Raw genomic sequence first — 23294 nt, 5'->3', positions numbered from 1 at the left:
TAGTAAGGGCGTCAAAGGTAACAGGGAGAAGGCAGGAGAATGGGATTGAGAGGGAAAAATAAATCAGCCATGATCGAATGGCGGAGCAGACTCGCTGGGCCGAATGGCCTAATTCTGCTCCCATGTCTTATGGTCTTATAGGAAGCAGCTTCCTAGATATGGATAGCAGTGTCCATTCTCCAGGCTTTGTTGTTGGAGGGCAGTGTTTTACAGAGAGGTCAGGTTGGTAGAGGACCATCATTTTGTGGATGCTGAATACAAGGCACATCCTTTCGTATACTTCAGTCAACAGCTTCAAGCTGGTTCTCTGAAAGTGCACGACAGCATCATCCGTGTACTGCAGCTCGATAACTGGAATTGGGGTGACCTAGGTTCTGAAGTGGTAATGAGGAAGGTTGAACAGTTTCCCAGGTGTGTGTGTGTGTGCGTGTGTACACGCGTGCGTCTGTGTGTGTATGTGTGCCTGTTTTTTGCCTGGTGAATGAGTGCATTGCGACCTGGTTCCAGGGCCAAGATTTCAACTTTAAATCATCATTACCAAGAGGTGTAAGTGAGCTCTCAGCACCAGCAGAGACAGCGGGAGAAACAGTGAAACAAAATATCAGATTCTGGAAATCTGAAAATGAACCCACAGCAACTGCTGAGAGTCAGCTGGTCAGGCAGAATAGAATAAAGCTGCCCTGGACTCTGCCTCAAAAAGGTTCTGATGTCTTTCAGCTTTTATTTTTTTAAGTAGACCAGCACAGTGAAATAAAACATCTGTTCAGCATACTAACATCAGAACTGATATAATGTTGGACTGCAGCCCCTCTGTCTGCTCATCTGCTTGTTCTGTGGTTGAGGTGAAGCTCTTCAGTGCCAGAGGTGCAGAGGTGAGAGGTGCAATCGTTCAGAAGCTCCTTAAACTGCACATCATCAACAATGCTTCCTTTGATCACACCCCACACCCTGCTCACCCTCCCAACCTTATACCTACTGCAGTCGAACCCCAAACTGCAATGCTTGGTGCGAGTAAAAGGCTCTGTGGAACTCTATGTAGTTGACAGATATCCAACACTAACAAGCCAGAAGTCTGGTTAATGATCATTTATTTTACAAAGAACAGTACTGCATTCCAGACTGCCGTGCACAGTCCAACGCTGCTCGTATTATTTACAGTAATATTTTCTTGCTTTAATCAATCAATGTTTTTCGTCATTTCCTCAGCACTTTCTTCACATGCTTCTTTGTGTTTCCCTGTCATGTACAAAGCCACAGTGACCATCCTCTAGAGCCGAAGGGCCTGTATTGGGCCGAAGGGCCGGTATTGGGCTGTATTGTTCTATGGTTCTATGGAGTGACCTTGGATATTTGATCCTTGCTGATTGGTGTCCTGTCCTCCCTTCACTATACTTTCCAGTAGGGGTTTGTTGAACCAGAGCCACTTACCATGTCCCCAGCTCCGGGAACACTACTTCCCGCCATGTGCCCCAATATCTGCTCCTTCGGGGATTAACCAACAGCTTTGTGTGTCAGAAGGCCCATTAACTCACCTGAACCATGAGGCAGCTCTCCCCTCCAACAGAAACCCCAGCTTTCTACCATGCCTGCCATGTTCTGCTCCCGAGGCTGTCCAGGGGAACAAAAGGAGACCACTACCTCCCCCAGCTTTCCTCCACATTCCTTAATAACCCTTACCTAACGACGTCTACCAATTATGGTTTTGGCATTTTCAATTGACTCCCAGCCACAAGAGCTTTGGGAGGAGGGAGTTCCACATTTTGGGCAAAGAGGGGCTTCCCATTATCACCCCTAAATGGCTCCGCTCCCATTTCAAGGTGTTCCCCTTGTTCTGAATTTAGTCCATCCTGAGAAATAGTTTCTCTGTGTCACTGGCAAAAGGACCAAAGATGAGCTGAGGGAAATATTTCCACGCGGTGAGTGGTCATGGTCTGAAGTATACAACCTGAGAGAGTGGCTGAAGTAGATCCAATCACGGCTTTCAAAAAGGAATTAAAGGTGTTCTCAAAGGAAGAAGAGCTGGGGATAGGGACTGACTGGATTGTTCTTACAAATAGCTTGTATGGGCTTAATGGGCAGAATGGCCTCCTTCTGAATTGTGCCGACACATCAAGTCCCTTAATCATATTAAACACCACCACTAAATCAGCTGTAAAGTTTCCATTTTCAAGCAAATTAAAGCCCAGTCACTACCACTGGGTCTTCTATCATCCTGTTGGATATCATTCTGGTTACATTTTCCAGTTACTGGGCCCAGGTTCAGGGATGTCTGGGAGAGGAAGGACAGGCATCCACTTGCCATGGTTTAAGTCTATGCCTTGAAGCCAAAGAGATTGTGGGTCCCAGCAGAAGATTTCAAAGCCTGAGTACCTAGTTATGGGAGGATGGTCACTGCCCTTTGAGGAGGTACACCGCTGGCAACAAAGGTCAATCTAACATCACGAGCTTCCACTCCAAGGAAAACTTCAGGAAAGTAAACATGGTCCTTTGAGGAAATACCAGAGAGATCCAGGTTTGGATTTCTTACGTTGAGAAGTGAATTGAAAACTCTTCCCTTTCTATCTCAGAAGATGTAGAATAAAATTAGGGAATTAGGAGGAAGAAGGAAAGTTAAGCAAACTTTTCACAGAAAGAGACAGTATGGTGGGTTACACGGGAGAGGGAATTGAGAAGTTTCCTGGAAATGGTTGCTCTGTGACTCCCGATCCATGATCTGAGGTGACAGCTACCAGCCAATGGAAAGCTGGAGACCTCTGGATAGGGAAGGCAAGAGGGGGATGTCCCTGGAGCACGTTAGTGAAACAGGATCAGGCTTTTCAGGAGACAGCATGGCTGGAGATGGACCAACAGGGAGGCCCACATGTGGGAATGATGAGGCTGCAGTGGGGGCAGAGCCTTACCCAACACACTGGGGCTGATGTATTTGGCAGATGCCTTGAAACCTTCACATCAACCCTTGGGATCAGAAGGGGCCCTCACTGAGAATCCTTGCTCTCTGCTGATCTTTGAGCCCCACATCTCTCCAGGTTCTACCTTGGCAAATATCCCCAACTCACAACCAGCCCCAATGGTCAAACACTCCAAACATTCCCTGACCACATCGTATCCTGCACACAGGTAGTTGTTCCCCTGCAGTGACAGTGAGGCAGGGTGGGGGACAGGATAGTATTGGTATTGACTTATTATTGTCACTTGTACTGAGGTCTTGCATACCGATCGTACAGGTCAATTCATTACACAGTGCAGATACATTGAGGGGGCAGGGCGCTCAGCTGGCTGGAGATTGGCAGCCTTTAGGTGAGGGTGGGTAGAGGGTCACCGATGGGGGGGGGGGGTTTGTTTGTGAGCCAAGCCCAATGCAATCACATGGCCAGACCTGGGGGAAGGAGAAGAGCGATCAGTAAAGGGCAGGGGGTGGGGTTGGTTGCTGGGACCAGGATAGTCACAAGGCGAGGATGAGATCGGTGGTACTGCAGGGAGTACTGCCAGTGGTCACGCCTGGAGCAGCTGGGATCTGATCTGGGATTCCTGCATCTGACCCACGGGAACAACTCACGGAGAGACGTTCTGATCAAACTTCTGGAGAGATGTGAAATGGGGGAGGTTGCTTTGGGAAATGCAACGAAACGCTTGGCGTTACTCACCCACCCTTCAGCCAGTACATTCTCGGACATGGGAGAGCTTTCAAAGTCTGCACCACCCATGCAAACAGAACCAGGTCCACTCGCTGTTCTGACCTATCAACGTACCTCTAGTTTAAAGCCTCTCCCCTGCGTTACTGTGTTACAATACGGACTCTATCACTGTATACATTGTCAGAAGGTCCCGTCATTTTGATTGCAGCCTCCACTGCCCAGCGCCTGGCACATCTGCACCAGTTCCTTCATTCAGTCCGTCTTTCAGCGCGTTCCACACTATACGCTCTTAATCCTGACGCGGACAAAGAGAGTGGCGGGTGAGAGGGGCGCGGAGTCCCTGGCCAGCAGGTGGATGTGGCGGTAACCTGCAGAGATGAACAGAACTCCCATTAAACCGGCCCCGGGCCCTGGGAAGGGGTGAGGGTGAGGGTCAACAGCCCTCGGTACCCTGGCTAGGAGTCAGATCTCCATCCCCTGCACCCGCCCCACAGCCGTGATCCAGCCTGGATCCCCCAAGCTACAAATCAATGGTCTGGAGCTGGGTGGTCGAGCAAGGGGGACATGACCCTACCTTCTGGAGCTGGGATCTGGAGCCTGGGTGGGTGAGGGTGGGGAGTGGGTGAGGGTGGGGGTGGGTGGGGAGTGTGTGAGGGTGGACAGTGGGTGAGGGTGCGGAGAGGGTGAGGGTGGGGGTGGGTGGGTGAGGGTGGGGAGTGGGTGGGTGAGGGTGCGGAGAGGGTGAGGGTGGGGGTGGGTGGGTCAGTGTCTATTGGGACAGTGCACCACTGTTTACCTTCTTTCACACTGGTGAACGGGACTGTGAACTGCCCAATGAAGTCGTTGCTGGAAGACGAGTCGTAATCTTCGACCAGGAATCGGATTAGCGCCAGCTCGGGAACGCTGATTGTAAACTGGAGCGTTTCATTCCACATCGGGTTAAAACCTGCAATTCCACAAAGGACACAGCGACCATTAACTGTTCCAGTTCCAAGTCAATGAACTACATCCGAATTCCAAAACACTGCAGCAAGGTTGCCCTGTGCCATCAGGAATGGTGGTTCAAACTTCCGTTCTGTTGTCAATTGGGAGAGGAACACACAACATTCCAGTGAGGTCAGCTCCTCACTCTCCCAGATGCAAGGATGAGGCTTCCCTTGTTGAGGTGTCCAGGACACCCAAAACAAGGGGTCAGCCATGCTGGAGAGAGGCAAGAGGCAGAGGAGATTTACCAGGATGTTGCCTGGATTGGAGAGCATGTCTTATGAGGATAGGTTGAGTGAGTTGGGGTTTTTCTCTTTGGAGAGGAGGAGGATGAGAGGTGACTTGATAGAGGTGAACAAGATGATAAGAGGCATAGATCGAGTGGACTCAGAGACTTTTTCCCAGGGCGACAATGGCTAACACGAGGGGGCATAACTTTAAGGTGATTGGAGGAAGGTATAAGGGGGATGTCAGGGGTAAGTTTTTTACACAGAGAGTGGTGGGTGTGTGGAACGCACTGCCGGCGGAGGTTGTGGGGGCAGATACATCAGGGACATTTAAGAGACTCTTAGATAGACACATGAATGATAGAGGAATGGAGGGCCATGTGGGAGGGAAGGGTTAGATAGATTTTAGAGCAGGATAAAATGTCGGCACAACATTGTGGGCCGAAGGGCCTGTCCTGTGCTGTAATGTTCTGTGTTCTATACGATGGGCAAACAGGAAGCGTTTGTTTGCTGATCTGGACTCCACACCAAGACACATGGGCTCACTGTACGCTCGAGGGCAGGGGCTTTAGCCTTGGGAATCGCAGCCCTGCTGGTTATAGAAGGCAGTGAAGGACCCCAGGTTTGCCAGCCCCTTCTTCCCCACCAGACAACGACAAACAGTCCTGCACAATCCATGTGATGTTACAGAGAGCTCCACGAGGTTCTTGCGCAACTCACCAACTATGAGCCATCAGCTGCTATAGCAGGTTGGTAGAGAATAGTTAACAGCCCCAACACATTGAGATCCTCAGACACACCACTGACAGTATAACTCGCACTAAAAAAGCCATAGAGTTATACAGCCCTCCAGCCCACTGAGTCTGTACCAACCATCAACCACCCAGTCCCACTAATCCTACATTAATCCCATGTTGTACACACATCATCAGCCTACCGTTATTTTCAATGTGTCTTGTCCTCTTTGTGGCGTTATCTTCAGGCACACCGTGCACTTCCACACGCACCAGGGGGTCCACTATGGAGTTCTTTTTGTCCTTATTCACTTTAGGGAGCTGCTGAGCTGTAATAACCTGAACACAAAGGGAATGAGCCAATTTTTTCCCAGCAGTGAAATATAAAATGATTTAAGAAAAGGCTAAGAGGGACTGGGAGATGATGAGCTTACAATAACTGTGACTTATAGATGAAAGGTGTAAAACATAGATAACATGTACCAGTTGGACTTGGCACTGAGGAAAAGAATCTAGTCACTGTTTTACTTGGAGCAAACAGTCCAATTATTGTGTTATACTCTGTGAAAGCCTAGTTATTGGTATGCTGCGGAGGAGGCATTGCAATTACACTGGAGTGAAAGTCCAATTGTCTACAATTGAATGAACCATGGCAAAAGCGTCCTTTGCTTTGTAAACTGGAGTGAAGATCCAATTCTTTTTATATGCTTAAGTCAATAATTAATTCTGCCCACAATGGAAGGATGAATGAAACTTCAGATACTGGAAATATGAAATAAAAACAAAAAGTTACTTTGAAGTTGTGGGGGTGGGAGGCATTTAAATTCTCTACTTTACACCTATTCTGACCCATCTGTCTGTGAGCCCTACAGTGTTACAACAAAGCCCAACCGAAGCTTGGGGAACAGTTTCTACATGTTCCTTTATTTGTGTTCCCTCTCTCTAAGCCCTCATTAACTTATCAACCAAATGGCTTTATCAACAGTTTTTCACCATGGCAACCCGGCCTCACCCTATCGATCCACCCACCGTTCCTGCAACTTAAAGCTAACTTGTTTTCTCTCTTTCCCAGTTCTGATGAAAGGTCATCGACCTGAAACATATACTCTGTTTCTCCCTCCACAGGCGCTGCCTGACCTGTTGAGTATTTCTAGCACTTTCTGTCACATTTATGTCACATTTTCAGCAAACAGTAAAGTTCTGGTAATCTGTTGTCCAATCATTCAGGAACCCAATGGTTCAGCATCCAGCTCACCAGGTGCTGTTTCCACTGCTCCCTTTACACTAATCGGGGCCCCTTTTCCAGCACTCACTGGGGCCCTGTTTCCAAGCTACTTTTAAACTCATCAGGACTCTATTTTTGTTCTATTCTTTATCCCAGGGTGGAAATGTCAAATACTAGAGGGCATAGCTTTAAGGTGGGAGGGGAAAAATTTAAAGGAGATTCATGAGGCCAGCTTTTACGCAGAGAGCGATGGGGGCCTGGAACACGCTGCCAGGGGAGGCAGTGGAGGCAGATATGACAGCAATGCTTAAAAGGCACTTAGACGGGCAATGGACAGGCAGGGAATGGAGGGATACAGACCATGTGCGGGCAGGTGGGATTAGTTTAAGTTGGCATCATGGTTGGTGCAGGTATCGTGGGCTGAAGGTCCTGTTCCTGTGCTGTACTGTTCTGTGTTCTGTGTTCTGTGCACTGAGCCCCTGCTGCTTTGTTTCCTTGCTCTCCTTAAACTCACCAGGTTCACTGAACAATTTATTTTGCAGACAGCTCTGTTATAACGTGATAGTCACGTTCCTAAGAAATCTCATGTTATAGAAAGTCGTGTTATAGCAGAACAGGCTGTCAAAGCACTGATTCAAAAAGGGTTTTCCTGATCACGGTTGCACTATAACCAATGCAGCCTGCATAACGCAAATAGTTCCCAAATCAAGCAATCAAGTTATAATCAATTTGTGTTAGGGAAACACACCTTAAAGCAGAACTACCTGCACTATTGTGTAATATTTTAAAAAGTGAATTAGAAGTTTGTTGGGGTATCAATAGGGGTAACACCTAATAGTTTGTAAATTTTGCCAGTCCAGAACCACCAAAGTCTCAAAGGGTGTTGGACTATCGGAGCTTGACTGTACTTGGTTTTGGATGAATGACCTGACCGTGTTGTCATGGAGTGAAGGGGCTGACTGCAGTGAAAGAGCCCGTTTTTTGTGCTAGAGTTCAGGGGGCCATTAGACCTTTGCTGAAATGGAAGAGTTTCTGCGACTGGGGGGTGCACTTTCTCAAACAGCAGAGGCAGCAGAACATCCAGTGATGTGCCCAAGCAGGAAGGCGATGTCCATCGAGCCACAGGACAGAAGCCACAAGCTGTTCCCACTGGGATGTCAGCCTCTTCAATCTCACACCTTGTATGCCTGTCATGACACCCATTAAATACTCACTGTTCTCCCAGTCCCTTGATAATATTCTGCCCTTAAGCAAAGACCACCCTTTTAATTCACTCACTGGGGACGGGGGCTGCTGAGAACATCCCATATTAACTTCCCTGGACAAGTGGGTGCTGAGCCAGAGTCTCGAACTGTTGCAGTGCGGATAACAGCACCCACAGTGCGTCAGGGAGGATTGACCCATTGATAATGAACAATCGGCAATTTGCTTTCGGGTCAGCAAGGTGTGTGACGTCTCGACAGAAGCCAGCACAAATCAGACTTTAATCTTCCACAGATAACAGTGCAAAGACAGTCAACTCGTGAATTTAAATGATCCAGTTGGTTTTTATCTTGGATTATGACTCCTCCAAAGCACTCACAGCTTTGGGTACAAGGAAACCAAGTGACATCAGCTTACGTCGATGATCAGCTGCTTCCTGTCGAGGCCTGACCCTTCCGTGGGCCGTGAGGGGTCAAACTGAATGCTCCTGTTCCTCATGAAGCTGGGCTTCAGGATGTAGCCCGACCGACCGTTCTGTCGAAACTTCCCCTTGTTTAGATCCATCTCCATTCCGGGCTTCTGGAAATTCAGGGCCACTGCAGGGGAGAAATACAGCAGCATTAGTATACAGAGATGTGGTAAGTAAACTTTCATTGGATGGTTTACAAGACTAGAACTGTTGTTTGAGATTCCATGTATTTCATAATAAAGTCTGCTCTTGGTTGTTAGTCTGGCATCCCTCATCAACAGCTTAAAAAGCATAGAGTCATACAGCACAGAAACAGACCTTTCAGCCAACCATGTCCACGCTGATCTAAGTCCCATCTGCTCTTATCCCATTTACCAGCACATGGCCAAAGTCGTCCATGCCCTGGAGTAGCGCTCACACGCCGCGCTCACACGCCGCTCTCACACGCCGCGCTCACACGCCGAGCTCACACGCCGAGCTCACACGCCGCTCTCACACGCCGCGCTCACACGCCGCTCTCACACGCCGCTCTCACACGCCGCTCTCACACGCTGAGTTCACACGCTGCGCTGAAGCATCAGCCTAGGGTTCTGAAGCAGGACTTGAACCTACAACCTTCCACCTCCGAGACAGGGTTATAAACTGAGCCAAGGTGATAGTAGTACATGTAAACTATGGATCCCAGGTACAAGTCACGTTGTCCTTCATGGATCGTAGACGTGACTAAACCACGAGCACCTCCAAAGTGTTGTCAAAGGGAAAACACGGGTACATCTGTGAAGGGAAGATCTTGCCTCACAAGCCTGATAGAGTTCTTTGAGGAGGTGACCAGGAATATTGATGAGGGCAGTGTGGTGGATGTGGTTTACATGGATTTTAGTAAGGCATTTGATAAGGTTCCTCATGGTAGGCTTCTTCAGAAGGTCAGAGGCCGAGGGATCCAAGGAAGTTTGGCTGTGTGGATTAGGAATTGGCTTGCATGTAGAAAGCAGAGGGTTGTGGTGGAGGGAGTGCCCTCGGATTGGAAGGCAGTGACTAGTGGTGTCCCGCAGGGATCGGTTCTGGGACCTCTACTTTTTGTGATATTTATAGATGACTTAGATGAGGGGGTGGAGGGCTGGGTTAGTAAGTTTGCGGACGACACTAAGATAGGCGGTGTTGTGGATAGTGTGGAGGGCTGTCGGAGCTTACAGAGGGATATTGATAGGATGCAGAGCTGGGCTGACAAGTGGCAGATGGAGTTCAATCCGGAGAAGTGTGAGGTGGTACACTTTGGAAGGACAAACTCCAGGGCAGAGTAAAAGGTAAACGGCAAGGTACTTGGCAGTGTGGAGGAGCAGAGGGATCTGGGGTTTCATATTCACAGTTCGTTGAAAGTTGCCTCACAGGTGGAAAGAGCAGTTAAGAAGGCCAATGGGATGTTGGCTTTCATAAGTCGGGGGATTGAGTTTAAGAGCCGCGAGGTTATGATGCAGCTTTACAAAACTCTAGTTAGGCCACATTTAGAGTACTGTGTTCAGTTCTGGTCACCTCATTATAGGAAGGATGTGGAGGCATTGGAGAGGGTGCAGAGGAGATTTACCAGGATGCTGCCTGGATTGGAGGGTATTGAATATGAGGAGAGGCTTAAGGTGCTAGGGCCTTATTCACTGGAAAGGAGGAGGATGAGAGGAGACATGATAGAGGTATATAAAATATTGAGAGGAATAGATAGAGTAGACAGTCAGCGCCTCCTTCCCAGGGCACCAATGCTCAAGACGAGAGGTCATGGCTTTAAGGTTATGGGTGGGAGGTTCAGGGGAGATGTCAGAGGGAGGTTTTTTCACCCAGAGTGGTTGGTGCATGGAATGCACTGCCTGGGCTGGTGGTGGAGGCAGATACATTGAACAGGTTCAAGAGCTTGTTGGATAGGCATATGGAGGAACGTGAGATAGAGGGATATGCGGGAGGAAGGGGTTAGGTAGTGTGAGGGTGGTCTGATGGACGGCACGACACGGTGGGCCGAAGGGCCTGTTTTGTGCTGTATGGTTCTATGGTTCATCTGGGCAGCTGTAGAATGGAATCATGAGTTTCAAACTACTGTATGCAGAAAGCTCAGGAGGAGTCTGAATGCTGTGTTATTTAAGAGGCTTGATGCTACTCTGGGAAGGTGACAAGGTTGATATTAGACTCATGATGACTTATTGGAACTGGTCTACTTGGGAAGCGGTAGAGAACACAGAGAGGTGACATCTTAGGGGCTATTTGATCAGCTAGAATTTGCAGAGCCATTTCCCTCTGCAGCACTAATCATCTCCAGATCTACAAGGGTTCCTTCGAGCGAAGGACCATCAGCAATGTCCAGTTGCACTCAGGAATAAGATACGCAGGTGGGAGAGAGGGCCTGACCCAGTTGACAGCCGCCATTCCACATCTCCTGAGGGTTGAAGTTGGAAGAATCGACTCGGGAACCCAGCGGGTAGACCTTGGACAGCTGCAAGGTGTTGTGAGTGACAAAACTGAACCCTGGAAAAAGAGGAAAACAATCTTCAGAGGAGCACATGAGAATAATAGAGATAATATCTGACAGACACCACTGAGACTTGGAGTGGTTTTATCAGTTGCATTACACCCTGGGCAACATGTGAGCACTGTGGCCAGGTCACACTATGTGGCTGCAGTTACAAGAGGGAATTTTCTGCGCAATGCCAGCATGGGCATTTTCACGAACAAGACCACACCCCTGGACTCGGTCGCAGTGGTTAGCAACCCCCATTCATACCCTGCACAAATGTCCGACCATTAATTCCCTCGATGACACATCCCTCAGAAGTACCAACTACATCTCAAACATGATGAATACTCGCTTCATTGAACATCAAATCGTGGGCTCAAAGCGCAATTTTGTTCTGTGCTGTGGGCAGGTACAGGCTCTCGGTTGTCCTTGCCCAGTCTGGTCTCCATCTGACTCCAGACCCACAGCAATGCAACTACCACCTGTGAGAGGAGCTGGAAGCACAGTGGAAGGTAACTCAGCACCCTCCTTTCCAAGGGAGTTAGGGGTGAGCAACAGATGCTGACGGTCATATCCTGGGAAACAATAAGAAACCAGGCTCACCATTTTCAGCAATCAACCTCTTGGCCTTGGTCTCGGAGAAGGAGGATGTCTCGTGACAAGTTTGCCGACTCCAGGTCTGCTCAAAGCTCTGGAAATGGGTACTCTGGCAATAAATCACCAGATCCGACAGCTCCCTCGTGAGTTTCTGCAAAATTAATGAAGTTTCACTTGAACCTGGCAGGGAGTCCACTCCCGGGCTCCATCTGTAAGGTGGTGTCTAACCAACCCAATTCAGGAGATACAGAGTGGTGCGACTGTGGAATGCACTGGTCAGGAGTAGTTGAGGTGACTTTAAGAGGAAGCTGGATAAGCGCGAGGTGGATACATGAACAGTGTGGGAGGAGGCGTGTGTGGACACAAACGCCTCTTGGACCAAATCCTTCACTGCTCTGTCAGCTGTGGTCACTGATGTATTTACAAGTTGTGGTCTAGTTGAGGTTACCCATCACTTTGAGAAGATGTTTGAAGGACTCTATGCACTTACAGTGATGGCTAGCTATTAGCCCAAAGACAGCGCAGGACCCATGCTCATCTCCTCAAGTCATCAGCTCGTACAGAAATGGGCCCTTCAGCCCAGCACATCCATGCTGACCATCATCTGCCTATCTATACTAATCCCATTTACCGGCACATGGTCCGTGGCCTTCTACACTTGGTGATTCGAACGAACAGGACTTCTGCCAATGCATGTGCCTCCTCATCCTCATTCTCCCCCAGCCTCTGCCCCAAAGTACTGCACTCTACCTTCTTGTTTTTCTTTTCGTTTTTCACATTCTCTTCTTCGCAGTCGTCTGCTGCTTCGTCCTGCGGCACTGCAGTGGGCCCAGAGTTCCTCAGCTTCTTCCCCTTTATCAGAATCTTCCGCTTGAGTTCCTTGCAAAGAAACGACACCACATTGTGACCCTGTGACTCTCAGGACGACCATTACTCCTCAACTCAGATTACAGGGAGTAGGACTGGCACATACTAACCAGGAGGGAGAGCAGACGACTCAGCCCCTCCAACCTGCTCCTCCATTTAATAAGATCAGTTCTGATCCAACAGTAACCACAATTCCATATTCCGGCAACCCTTCACCCCCTTGCTTATCAAGAACCTGTCTACCTCTGCCTTAGACTTTGCTCCCACCGCACTTTGAGGAAGAGACTTCCAAAGACATGTGACCCTGAGAAAAAAAATTGTCTCATCTCTGCCTTAAATAATGATTATTTTTAAACAGTGATCTTATTTGTAACAGTGACCCTTAGTTCTAGATCCTCCCACACAATGAAACATCCTCTCCAGATCTTTGATCAAAAACTACTCAGGATTATATAAAGTTCCATGAAGTTCTCCCTCACTTTTCTAATTTTCAGTGGATGAAAGCCTTGCCTGCCCGACCTTTCCTCAGAAGATAACTCACCCCTTCCAGTCTTGTAAACCTTCTCACAGCTGCTTTCAGCACATGGACATCCTCCTTTAAGGAAGGAAGCTGCACGCAATACTCTAGATGTGGTCTCACTAATGAACCAGAATCAGATTTATTATCATTGACTTATGACATGAAAGTTGTTGTTTTGCAGCAGCTGTACTGTGCAAATTCATAAAGACATAAAATTACTATAAAATATAATGCCCGGTATAACTGAAGCACAACACTTCTACTTTCATATTCAATTCCCCCCACGATAAACAACAACATTTCACCAGTTTTCCAAATTACACCTTTGTTTCACCGGTCATGGCCCAGGACACACAAATCCCTCTGTCCCTCCGACTCTGTCATCTCCCACCATTTCCATCATCTGCTTTTACGTCCTCCTAAAATGGACAATTCCAGATATTTCCAATATTATGTTCCATTTGCCAGCTCTTTGTTCATTCACTTAACCTATCCACATCCTTGTTGTTCATATCTTCTTCACTTGTTTTAAACAGTCATCAACAGAGGCTTAACTCTGGTTCATTGCAGGATGGAACTGGACTTTCTGATCTTAATCTTCTCAAGCTGGAAAGTCATATAAAGCATCACCTCACGTGTGCACTGTTGTAGCTGTCAGCTTGGATCAGCAACGGTATTCTTGCTGATGAAACAGCAGGCTCTGGGTTCAAAGCTCACTCCAGAGATGCAAGTCCACGATCTGGACAGAAGCTGAGCACACGAGCAAGAGAGCACTGCAGTGCTGAAAGTGCTGCCTTTCAGGTGAGATGTTAAACTGAGGCACCAGCTGCTCTCCTGGGTAAGTGTGGAAGAGCTTTTATTGCGGAAAGCAGGAGCGTTCTCACTGGAAACCTGGCCAGTGTTCTTCTCTCAACCAATACAGCTACAGATAATGAGCTCCCTGGACTCCTTTGTAAACTGCCTTGAAATCATTAATGCCCACATCCTATTTTACAACAGGGGCCTCATTTCAAAAACTGCCTTATTGGTTTTAAAGAACATTAAACCACGTTGGGATCACAAGAGATGCCAAAATGGTACAAAACATCTGTTGATAAAACACTGCCCATTCCCACACTGACATGTCCGTCCACGGCCTCCGCCACTGCCAGATTGAGGGTAAATGCAAGTAAGGAAAATATCTCCTCATATTCCACCTGGGCAGTCCCCAACCTGGCGGAATTACATCAAATTCCCAAACTTCCAGTAACTGCTCCATCTCTGTCCCCTTTCCCCTTTTTTCTTACCTCTCTCTTCCTGATCCCACTGGCCCCCATCACCCTCTCTTTCCCGTCCCCTCCCCTACCCTCTCCCTCTGCCCATCACCCACACACCCCTCCCACTGGTTCCCCTCCTCACCTCCGTCCCTCTATCCCATGCTCCACCTTCCCCTCCTATCAGATTCCATCATCTTCAGCCCTTTGCCCTGGCAGCTTCTGACACCATTCCCACTCTCCCCACTCCCTCATCTGCCTGTCAACCACCCCCCCCCCCTCACCTGGATCCACCTATCACCTGCCTACAGGAAAGACATCAATAAGCTTGAAAGAGTGCAGGGAGACTTTACAAGGAGGTTGCCGGGACTTGAGGACCTGAACCATAGAACCATAGAACACTACAGTACAGAAAACAGGCCATTCGGCCCTTCTAGTCCGTGCCGAAACGTTATCCTGCTAGTCTCATTTACCTGCACCCAGTCCATAACCCTCCAGACCACTCCCGTCCATGTATCCAATTTATTCTTAAAACTCAAGAGTGAGCCCGCATTTACTACATCAGATGGCAGCCCGTTCCATACTCCCACCACTCTTTGAGTGAAGAAGTTCCCCCTAATGTTCCCCCTAAACCTTTCCCCTTTCACCTTAAAGCCATGTCCTCTCGTACTTATCTCACCAAATCTAGGTGGAAAGAGCCTACTCGCATTTACTCTGACTACACCCCTCATAATTTTGTAAACCTCTGTCAAATCTCCCCTCATTCTTCAACGCTCCAAGGAATAAAGTCCTAACCTGTTCAATCTTTCCCTGTAACTCAACTCCTGAAGACCCGGCAACATTCCAGTAAATCTCCTCTGCACTCTTTCAATCTTACTGATATCCTTCCTATAGTTAGGTGACCAGAACTGCACACAATACTCCAAATTTGGCCTCACCAATGTCTTATACAACCTCACCATAACATCCCAACTCCTGTACTCAATACTTTGATTCATGAATGCCAGGATGCCAAAAGCCTTTTTTACAACCCTGTCTACCTGCGACGCCACTTTCAGGGAATTATGTATCTGAACTCCCAGATCCCTCTGTTCCTCCGCACTCCTCAGTGCCCTACCATTTACTGTGTATGTCCTACCTTGATTTGTCCTTCCAAAATGCAACACCTCACACTTGTCTGCATTAAATTCCACCTGCCATTTTCTGGCCCATTCTTCCATTTGGTCCAGATCCCTCTGCAAGCCTTGAAATCCTTCCTCGCTGTCCACTGCGCCTCCAATCTTAGTGTCATCAGCAAACTTGCTGATCCCATTTACTACATTATCATCTAGATCATTGATATAGACAACAAATAACAATGGCCCCAGCACAGATCCCTGAGGCACACCACTAGTCACAGGCCTCCAGTCTGAGAAACAATCATCCACTACCACTCTGTCTTCTCCCACACAGCCAATTTCGAATCCAATTTACAACCTCTCCATGGATACCCATTGACTGAACCTTCTGAACTAACCTCCCATGTGGGACCTTGTCAAAGGCCTTACTAAAGTCCATGTAGACAAGATCCACAGCCTTTCCTTCATCTACTTTCTTGGTATCCTCCTCGAAAAACTCTACAAGATTCGTTAAACACGATCTACCACACACAAAGCCATGCTGACTACCCTTAATCAGCCCTTGGTTGTCCAAATACTTGTATATCCGATCTCTCAGAACACCTTCCAATAATTTATCCCCTGCTGATGTCAGGCTCACTGGCCTGTAATTACCTGGCTCAATTTTAGATCCTTTTTTAAACAACGGAACAACATGAGCTTCCCTCCAGTCCTCTGGCACCACACCCGTGGCTAAGGACATTTTAAATATATCTGCCAGGGCCCCTGCAATTTCTACACTAGTCTCCCTCAATATCCGAGGAAATATCTTATCTGGCCCAGGTGATTTATCTACCTTTATTCGGTGTAAGGCAGCAAACACCTCCTCCTCTTTAATCTCTATATGTTCCATGACTCTATTGCTTGTTTCCCTTCCTTCCATATCCACTATGCCCATTTCCTGTGTAAATACTGATGCAAAAAAGTCGTTTAAGATCTCCCCCATCTCCTGAGGCTCCACACATAGACGACCACTCTGATCTTCTAGGGGACCGATTTTGTCCCTTACTATCCTTTCATTCTTCATATACTTGTAGAAACCCTTTGCGTTTACCTTCACATTATCTGCCAAAGCAACCTCATGTCTTCTTTTTGCCTTCCTGATTTCCCTTGTTAGTATTTTTTCACTTTTTCTATACTCAAGTACCTCATTTGTTCCCAGTTGCCTATACCTGCTATACACCTCTCTCTTTTTCTTAAGCAGATTGCCAATATCCCTTGAAGACCAAGGTTCCCTATGCTTTTTAACTTTGCCTTTAATCCTGGCAGGAACATGCAAACTCTGTACTCTCAAAATTTTGCCTTTGAAGGCCTTCCATTTACTGAGCACATCCTTGCCAGAAAACAACTCATCCCAATCCACTCTTCCTAGATCCTTTCTCATTTCCACAAAATTGGCCTTTCTCCAATTTAGAACCTCAACTTGAGGACCAGACCTGTCCTTATCCATAAGTAACTTGAAACTAATGACATTATGGTCACTAGACCCAAAATGCTCCCCTACACATACTTCTGTCACCTGACCTGTCTGGTTCCCTAATAGGAGATCTCTTCACTCAGAGGGTGGTGCGAGTGTGGAACGAGCTGCCAACAGAAGTGGTGGATGTGGGTTCAATTGTAACATTTAAGGAAAGTTTGGATAGGTACATGGATGGGAGGGGTTTGGAGGGATATGGTCCGGGTGCAGGTTGATGGGACTAGGCAGCAGATCAGGTCGGCATGGACTAGATGGGCCGAAGGGCCTGTTTCTGTACTGTAGTGCTCTTTGACCTGCCAGATCTTGCACCATCCCTTCCCCCCACCTTTTTATATTGGCTATCTCCTCTCTTTCTTTCATGAGGTGGTCACCCTGGAGATCAAGAGAGAGACCAGGAGTTTGCCCAACAAGTTGTTCAGGAGACCACCAAGGGCTCTTTAACCAGTACTCAGTTCTGAATCCTGAGGGGGCTCAGCCAGAGCCAGGACCCCAGCACCAGGGGTGGCTCAGCTGAACAGGAAGGAGAAAGATCACGGGGCAACTCCAGAGATGGAGGAGCAGACGGGTGTTTCTGTGATGGCAGATGCAGGATGGTTCCAGGATGGTCTGCTGTTGCCTCTGGTGCAGGGTGAGGGATAGTGCTGAGTGGCTGCAGGATGTTCTGGAGGGAGGGTGGTGAGAGGTCTAGGTCCATAGCAACACCAACAACAAAGGGATGATATCCTGCATGCAGCATTTAGGAGTTAAGAAGGAGATCAAGCAGCAGCAGCTGGAAGGGAGTAATCTCTGGATTACCCCTGGTGCCACGTGTCAGATGGTGCAGGTGATTGTGTGGCTGGAGAGATGGAGCAGGAGTGAGCGTTTTTGATTCCTGGGTTATTCGGGCCAGTTGTGAGGGAGGTACAACCTGTACGGGGAACTAGTGAGGCCTCGTTTGGAACACTGTGTGCAGTTTTGGGCCCCATATCTTAGGAAAGATGTGCTGATGTTGGAGAGGGTTCAGAGGAGATTTACGAGGATGATTCCCGGAATGAAAGGGCTTACGTATGATGAGCGTTTGTTGGCTCTTGGACTGTACTCACTGGAGTACAGAAGAATGAGAAGGGACCTCATAGAGACATTTAAAATGTTGAAAGGACTGGACAGAATAGATGTGGCTAGGCTGTTTCCCTTGGTGGGTGAGTCCAGGACCAGAGGGCACAATCTTAGAATTAGAGGGTACAGGTTTAAAACAGAGATGAGGAGAAATTTCTTTAGCCAGTGGGTGGTGAATTTGTGGAATTCCTTGCCAGGTACAGCAGTGGAGGCCAGATCATTGGAGGTGTTTAAGGAAGAGATAGACATATATCTAAATAATCGGGGTATCAAGGGATATGGGGATAAGGCCGGAAATTGGGGTTAGAATAGTGTAGTTTTTTTTCACCTGCCCCTACCCCTCCCCATTTCTTTTTCTTTTTTCCCTTTTCCTTGGAGCAGACTCGATGGGCCGAATGGCCTACTTCTGCTCCCTTGTCTTGTGATCTTGTGATCTTCACCACAGCAGGGACCAATATTGTCATGGGAAGGTTCACCAGTGCCGGAAGGATTGGGCACAGGAAGGTCACTTTGAAGAGGAGGAGAAAGACGCAGAAAGGATTAGAAGAAACAAGTAACAACCGAATAATAATCAGAGACTTTTGGAACAAAATCGGACTAAGAGAGAGTACAGGAAGGCCTAAGGCAGGGTTACAGGACATATATGTAAACCTAAGAAGCCACTTCAGCAGGTAGATGAGCTGTAGGTGCAGTGAATCACAGGAGATTATGATGTTGTCACAATTACAGACCTGGCTCAAGGGCAGGAATGAGTTCCAAATATTCCTGGATACAAAGTGTTTGGAAAAGAGAGAACAGGAAAAAAGGAGAGGCGACATTGATTAGGGAGAATACTGCAGTGCTGGAGAGAGGGTGTCCTGAGGCAATCAAGGACTGAAGCTATCTGGAATTAAGAAATATCAGGAGTGCAATTCCAGTCTATGCACCAGCCACTAGCGGGAAGGATATTGAGGAGCAAGTATGTAGGGACATTGCAGAATTGTGATAGACTTCAACATTCAAGCGTTGACTGAGATAGCAATACATGAGGAAAATGACGGGGAGGAGTTTCTCAAGTGTGTTCAGGAGAACTTTGTTGATCAGCAAGTTTCTGTTATAATGAGGAAGGCAGCACTGCTGAGCTTGTTCTGGGGAATGAATCCGGCCAAGTGGACAAATACCAGTGGGGAAGCATCTTGGAAACACCGATCACAATATCGCAAGGTTTAGGATGTCTTTGGAAAAGGATCTAGACCACTTCTGGGTAACAGTGGTCAATTGGAGAAGGGCCAGTTTTAATTGATTGAGTAAAGATTGGGCCTGAGTAAAATGGAATCAAAGCCTGGCAGACAAAACAGAAGCCTTCAAAATAAAAGGTTTTGGCCACAGTGCAGGTACATTCTTTCCCATGAGGGAAAAGGGTTGGAAAATTAAAAACAGAGCTCCATAGATGACCAAAAGTTGGAGAGTGAAAGAGAACAGAAAAAAAAGAGCACGTAACAGATGCCAGGACTGTAAACACATGAGAACCAGGCTGATTACCAGAAGTTCAGAGAGGAAGTATAAAGAAAAATAAAAGAGGCAAAGATAGAGAACGAGAAAAAGACTAGCAGCAAAAATAAGTGGGAATCCAAAAATATTCTACAGGCATGTGAATGGAAAAAGGGTTGTAAAGGAAAGTGCGGTGCTGATGAGAGGGCATAAAAGAAATCTCCTCATGGATGCAATGGGTTTTACCAAGCTATTGTCAATGCTTTGCATCAGTTTTCACCAAGGAGGCAGATGTTGCTAAAGCCTCAAAAAAGGAAGATGTATCAGTGTCTGGATGGGCTAAAAGTTGATAAAGGTTCATGAAAGACTAATGTGGATAAATACCCTGTTCCAGATGGGATACATGCTCGGGTGATGAGGAAGTAAGGAAGGACAGTACAGAGGCCCTGGTCAAAATCACCAGGACATCTGTGGATTCAGGGATGATGCTCAAGGACTGGAAACTGCAAATGTTACACCCTTGAACATGAAAAAAAACTGCAGATGCTGTAAACATGAAATAAAAGTAGAACATCTGGAAACACTCAACAGGTCAGACTGCATCTGTGGAAAGAGAAACAGAGTCAATGTTTCCAGATGTTTCCACATTCCCAGTTTTGACAAAGGGTTTTCAAACTGAAACATTAATTCTGTTTTTCTCTCCACAAACGCTGCCTGACATAAGATAAGATTTCTTTATTAGTCACATGTACATTGAAACACACAGTGAAATGCATCTTTGCGCAGAGTGTTCTGGGGGCAGCCCGCAAGTGTCGCCACACTTCCGGCGCCAACATAGCACGCCCGCAACTTCCTAACACGTACGTCTTTGGAATGTGGGAGGAAACTGGAGCACCCGGAGGAAACCCACACAGACACGGGGAGAATGTATAAGCTCCTTACAGACAGCAGCTGGAATTGAACCCAGGTCACCTGCACTGTAATAGTGTTATGTTAACCGCTACACTACTGTGCCTGCCCCCTGAGGCATTTCCAGCATTTTCTATTTTTATTTCAGATCCAGAGGTTGGGGAAAATTAGAAATAATGAGAGGTGGAATTAGCCTGGACAAGTGTGGATTGATTAGCGAAAGCTAGCATGTATTTGTTGAAGGGACGTGGTGCCAAATGTAACAGAAAGAGCTGATCAGAGAAACAGGGATGATTTGGTCTACATGGACTTCCAAAAGGTGTTTGAGAAAGTACCACATATTGGTCTAGAAGGCCATGGAATAAGAGGAGCTGCCACGGAGGGTAGAAAATTGGAAAACAGAGTAGTAGTGAAAGAAGCTTCAGAGAAATAGGCGGTGCCTCGAGAAGGCGGCATCCATCACTAAGGACCCTCACCACCTGGGACGTGCCCTCTTCTTGTTACTACATTGGGGAGGAGGTACAGGAGCCTGAAGACCCACACTCAACGATTCAGGAACAGCTTCTTCCCCTCCGCCATCAGATTTCTGAACGGTCCATGAACCCGTGAACACTACCTAATCATTCTGTTTTTTTGCACTATTATTTCTGCAATTTATAGTAATTTATAATTTTGTAATTCATGGTAATTTTATGTCTTTGCACTGTACTGCTGTCACAAAACAACATATTTCACATCATCTAAGTCAGTGATAATAAATCTGATTCTGATTCTGAGGTTGTTCTTCAGACTGAAGGGTGGCGTACAGTTGAGTTCCCCAGGAGTCAGTGCTAGAACCTTTTTAAATACATGTTGATAATTAGGACTTGGGTGTAAAGCACATAATTTATAAGTTTGCAGATGGCACAAAACTTGGAGGCGTAGTAAACCATGAGGAGGATAAAAATAGATTTCAAGGGGATTTAGACAGGCTGGTGAAATGGGCGGATAGGTGGCAGATGGTACTTAATGAGGAGAAATGTGAAGTGTTGCATTTCGCAAGAAAAAAAGAACAGGCAATGTAAACTAGAGGGCACAATTCAAATAGCGGTACAAGAACAGAGAGATCTTGGAGTTATACAGTACAGCATAGATAAGGTATGTTTCTTGAAGGTGGCAGTAAAAATTGAGAAAGTGGATAAAAAAGCAAGCCAGATTCTAGGCATTGAGTACAGGAGCAAGAAAGTCACAGTGAACCTTAATAAAACACTAGTTTGACCACAGCTGGAGGACTGCGTCCGGTCTGGGCACCAGACTTGAGGGAAGTTATGAAGGTTTTGGAGAGGATGCAGAAGGGATTTACCAAAATGATTCCAGGGGATGAGGTATTTTCCAGACTGGAGAAGATGGGGTTGTTCTCCTTGGAACAGAAGAGATCTGATAGAGGTTTTATTAAATCATGAAGGATATGAACAGAGCAGATGGAGAGAAACTGTGTCCGTTGGTGAAGGGGGTCAAGAACTGTGGGGCATAGAAGAAAAGTGATAAAAGAACCAAAAGTGACTGAGGACAAAACCTTTCCCTGCACACGGTGAGGTCGGAGTCTGCAGTACACTTCCAGGGGGAACAGTGGAGGCAAATTCAGTTGTAGAATTTAAGAGGGAGCTAGATAAACATCCGAAGGGATGGAATTTGTAGAATTGTGGGGCAAATGTGGACTTTCACATGGTACAGACCCGGTGGGCTGAGTGGCCTCCTTCAGTCATCATGCTGGTAGTCTGTGCCCACGATGTAACTCACTCAACAAGTGGCTCCTATTTTCATTCTGAGTTTATGACCACAGATAGTAAAGTAATGGAGGAGAAGTTGATTTACTAATAGTAGAGGGTGGCTCCACAATACCCCACTCACACTGCATAAAGTGACCACGCAGGAGAAACAACAGTCCTGGCCCACATGTTTACCTCAGGTGAGGGAAGCTCCTTTGGATCTTTACCATCGATCGTGGCCGTGACCAGCATGTCGCCGAGGATTCCCTTCAAGTGCCGGGCCATGACTGCCTGCTGCTCCTTGCCACAGTGGTTCTCCAGGGACAGGATGACAGGATACGGAGAGACCTGCGGAGAGGTGAACATCCCATTTAGCAAAGGCATGTTCAATATGCAATTCTACAGACACTGTTAACCTTCAGCAGGTTACCAGGGCAGGCACGGTAGTGTAGCGGTTAGGGTAACGTTATTACAGCGCCAGTGACACAGGTTCAATTCCCGCCGCTGTCTGTACCTTAGGGCCTTCCCTGGTAATTCCTGTGACTGAGGGTCAGTTGACAGAGACCGTGTCCAGTGTTAGAGCAGAGCGCTTGTTCCCTGAGCAAATGAATCTTTGCTGTGTGCATTACCATTTCTTATCCTATCAGTCCATGTAGGTCCAGACACACTTTATGCCATTACTGTGGATCATGCATGGAGCTAATATAATCATTGTACTCCAGTGAAGATATCGAAACATTGCACCTTTAGTTTGCAGTGGATGCCTCAGGAATTTGTACGTTCTCCCCGTGTCTGCGTGGGTTTCCTCCGGGTGCTCCGGTTTCCTCCCATATTCCAAAGACGTACAGGTTAGGAAGTTGTGGGCATGCTATATTGGTGCCAGAAGCGTGGCAACACTTGCAGGCTGCCCCCAGAACACTCTACGCAAAAGATGCATTTCATTGTACATGTGACTAATAAATCTCTCTCGTTACCACACAGCAGTGAGAAACCCAGTGAGAATCAATTCCTTCAGTACGGGCCTGTTCGCCAGTGACTATCAGCTCTTTCAGTGAGCTGAAGCATCCACTAAAGGTGCAATGTTTCGATATCTTCACTGGAGTACAATGATTATATTAGCTCCATGCATGATCCACAGTAATGGCATAAGGTGTGTCTGGACCTACATGGACTGATAGGATAAGAAATGGTAATGCACACAGCAAGGATTCATGTGCTCAGGGAACAAGC

At 47.2% G+C, this 23294-nt stretch overlaps 1 protein-coding gene across 4 annotated transcripts in view; it reads right to left on the bottom strand.

Moving 5' to 3' along the window:
- Positions 1 to 1071: 1071 nt before the first annotated feature.
- LOC127583128 (1-phosphatidylinositol 4,5-bisphosphate phosphodiesterase delta-3-like) overlaps positions 1072 to 23294 on the bottom strand; it is a 55798-nt gene continuing 33575 nt past the window's right edge. For all 4 annotated transcript variants that reach the window (XM_052038908.1, XM_052038911.1, XM_052038910.1 and 1 more), the window contains exons 8-15: positions 22260 to 22412; positions 12319 to 12447; positions 11575 to 11719; positions 10866 to 10982; positions 8426 to 8604; positions 5784 to 5919; positions 4432 to 4581; positions 1072 to 4003 (exon numbers count right to left, since the gene is read on the bottom strand). In XM_052038908.1, coding sequence (XP_051894868.1) covers positions 3915 to 4003; positions 4432 to 4581; positions 5784 to 5919; positions 8426 to 8604; positions 10866 to 10982; positions 11575 to 11719; positions 12319 to 12447; positions 22260 to 22412 — 1098 coding nt within the window. In that variant the 3' untranslated portion in view covers positions 1072 to 3914. The remainder of the gene's footprint in view (positions 4004 to 4431; positions 4582 to 5783; positions 5920 to 8425; positions 8605 to 10865; positions 10983 to 11574; positions 11720 to 12318; positions 12448 to 22259; positions 22413 to 23294) is intronic.

Source organism: Pristis pectinata, chromosome 25 (genome assembly GCF_009764475.1).
Source record: "Pristis pectinata isolate sPriPec2 chromosome 25, sPriPec2.1.pri, whole genome shotgun sequence".
In the NCBI taxonomy this organism is placed as follows: domain Eukaryota; kingdom Metazoa; phylum Chordata; class Chondrichthyes; order Rhinopristiformes; family Pristidae; genus Pristis; species Pristis pectinata.
The sequence above is the reverse complement of the archived record's forward strand: the minus strand, read 5'-3'. Positions and strand labels throughout refer to the sequence as shown.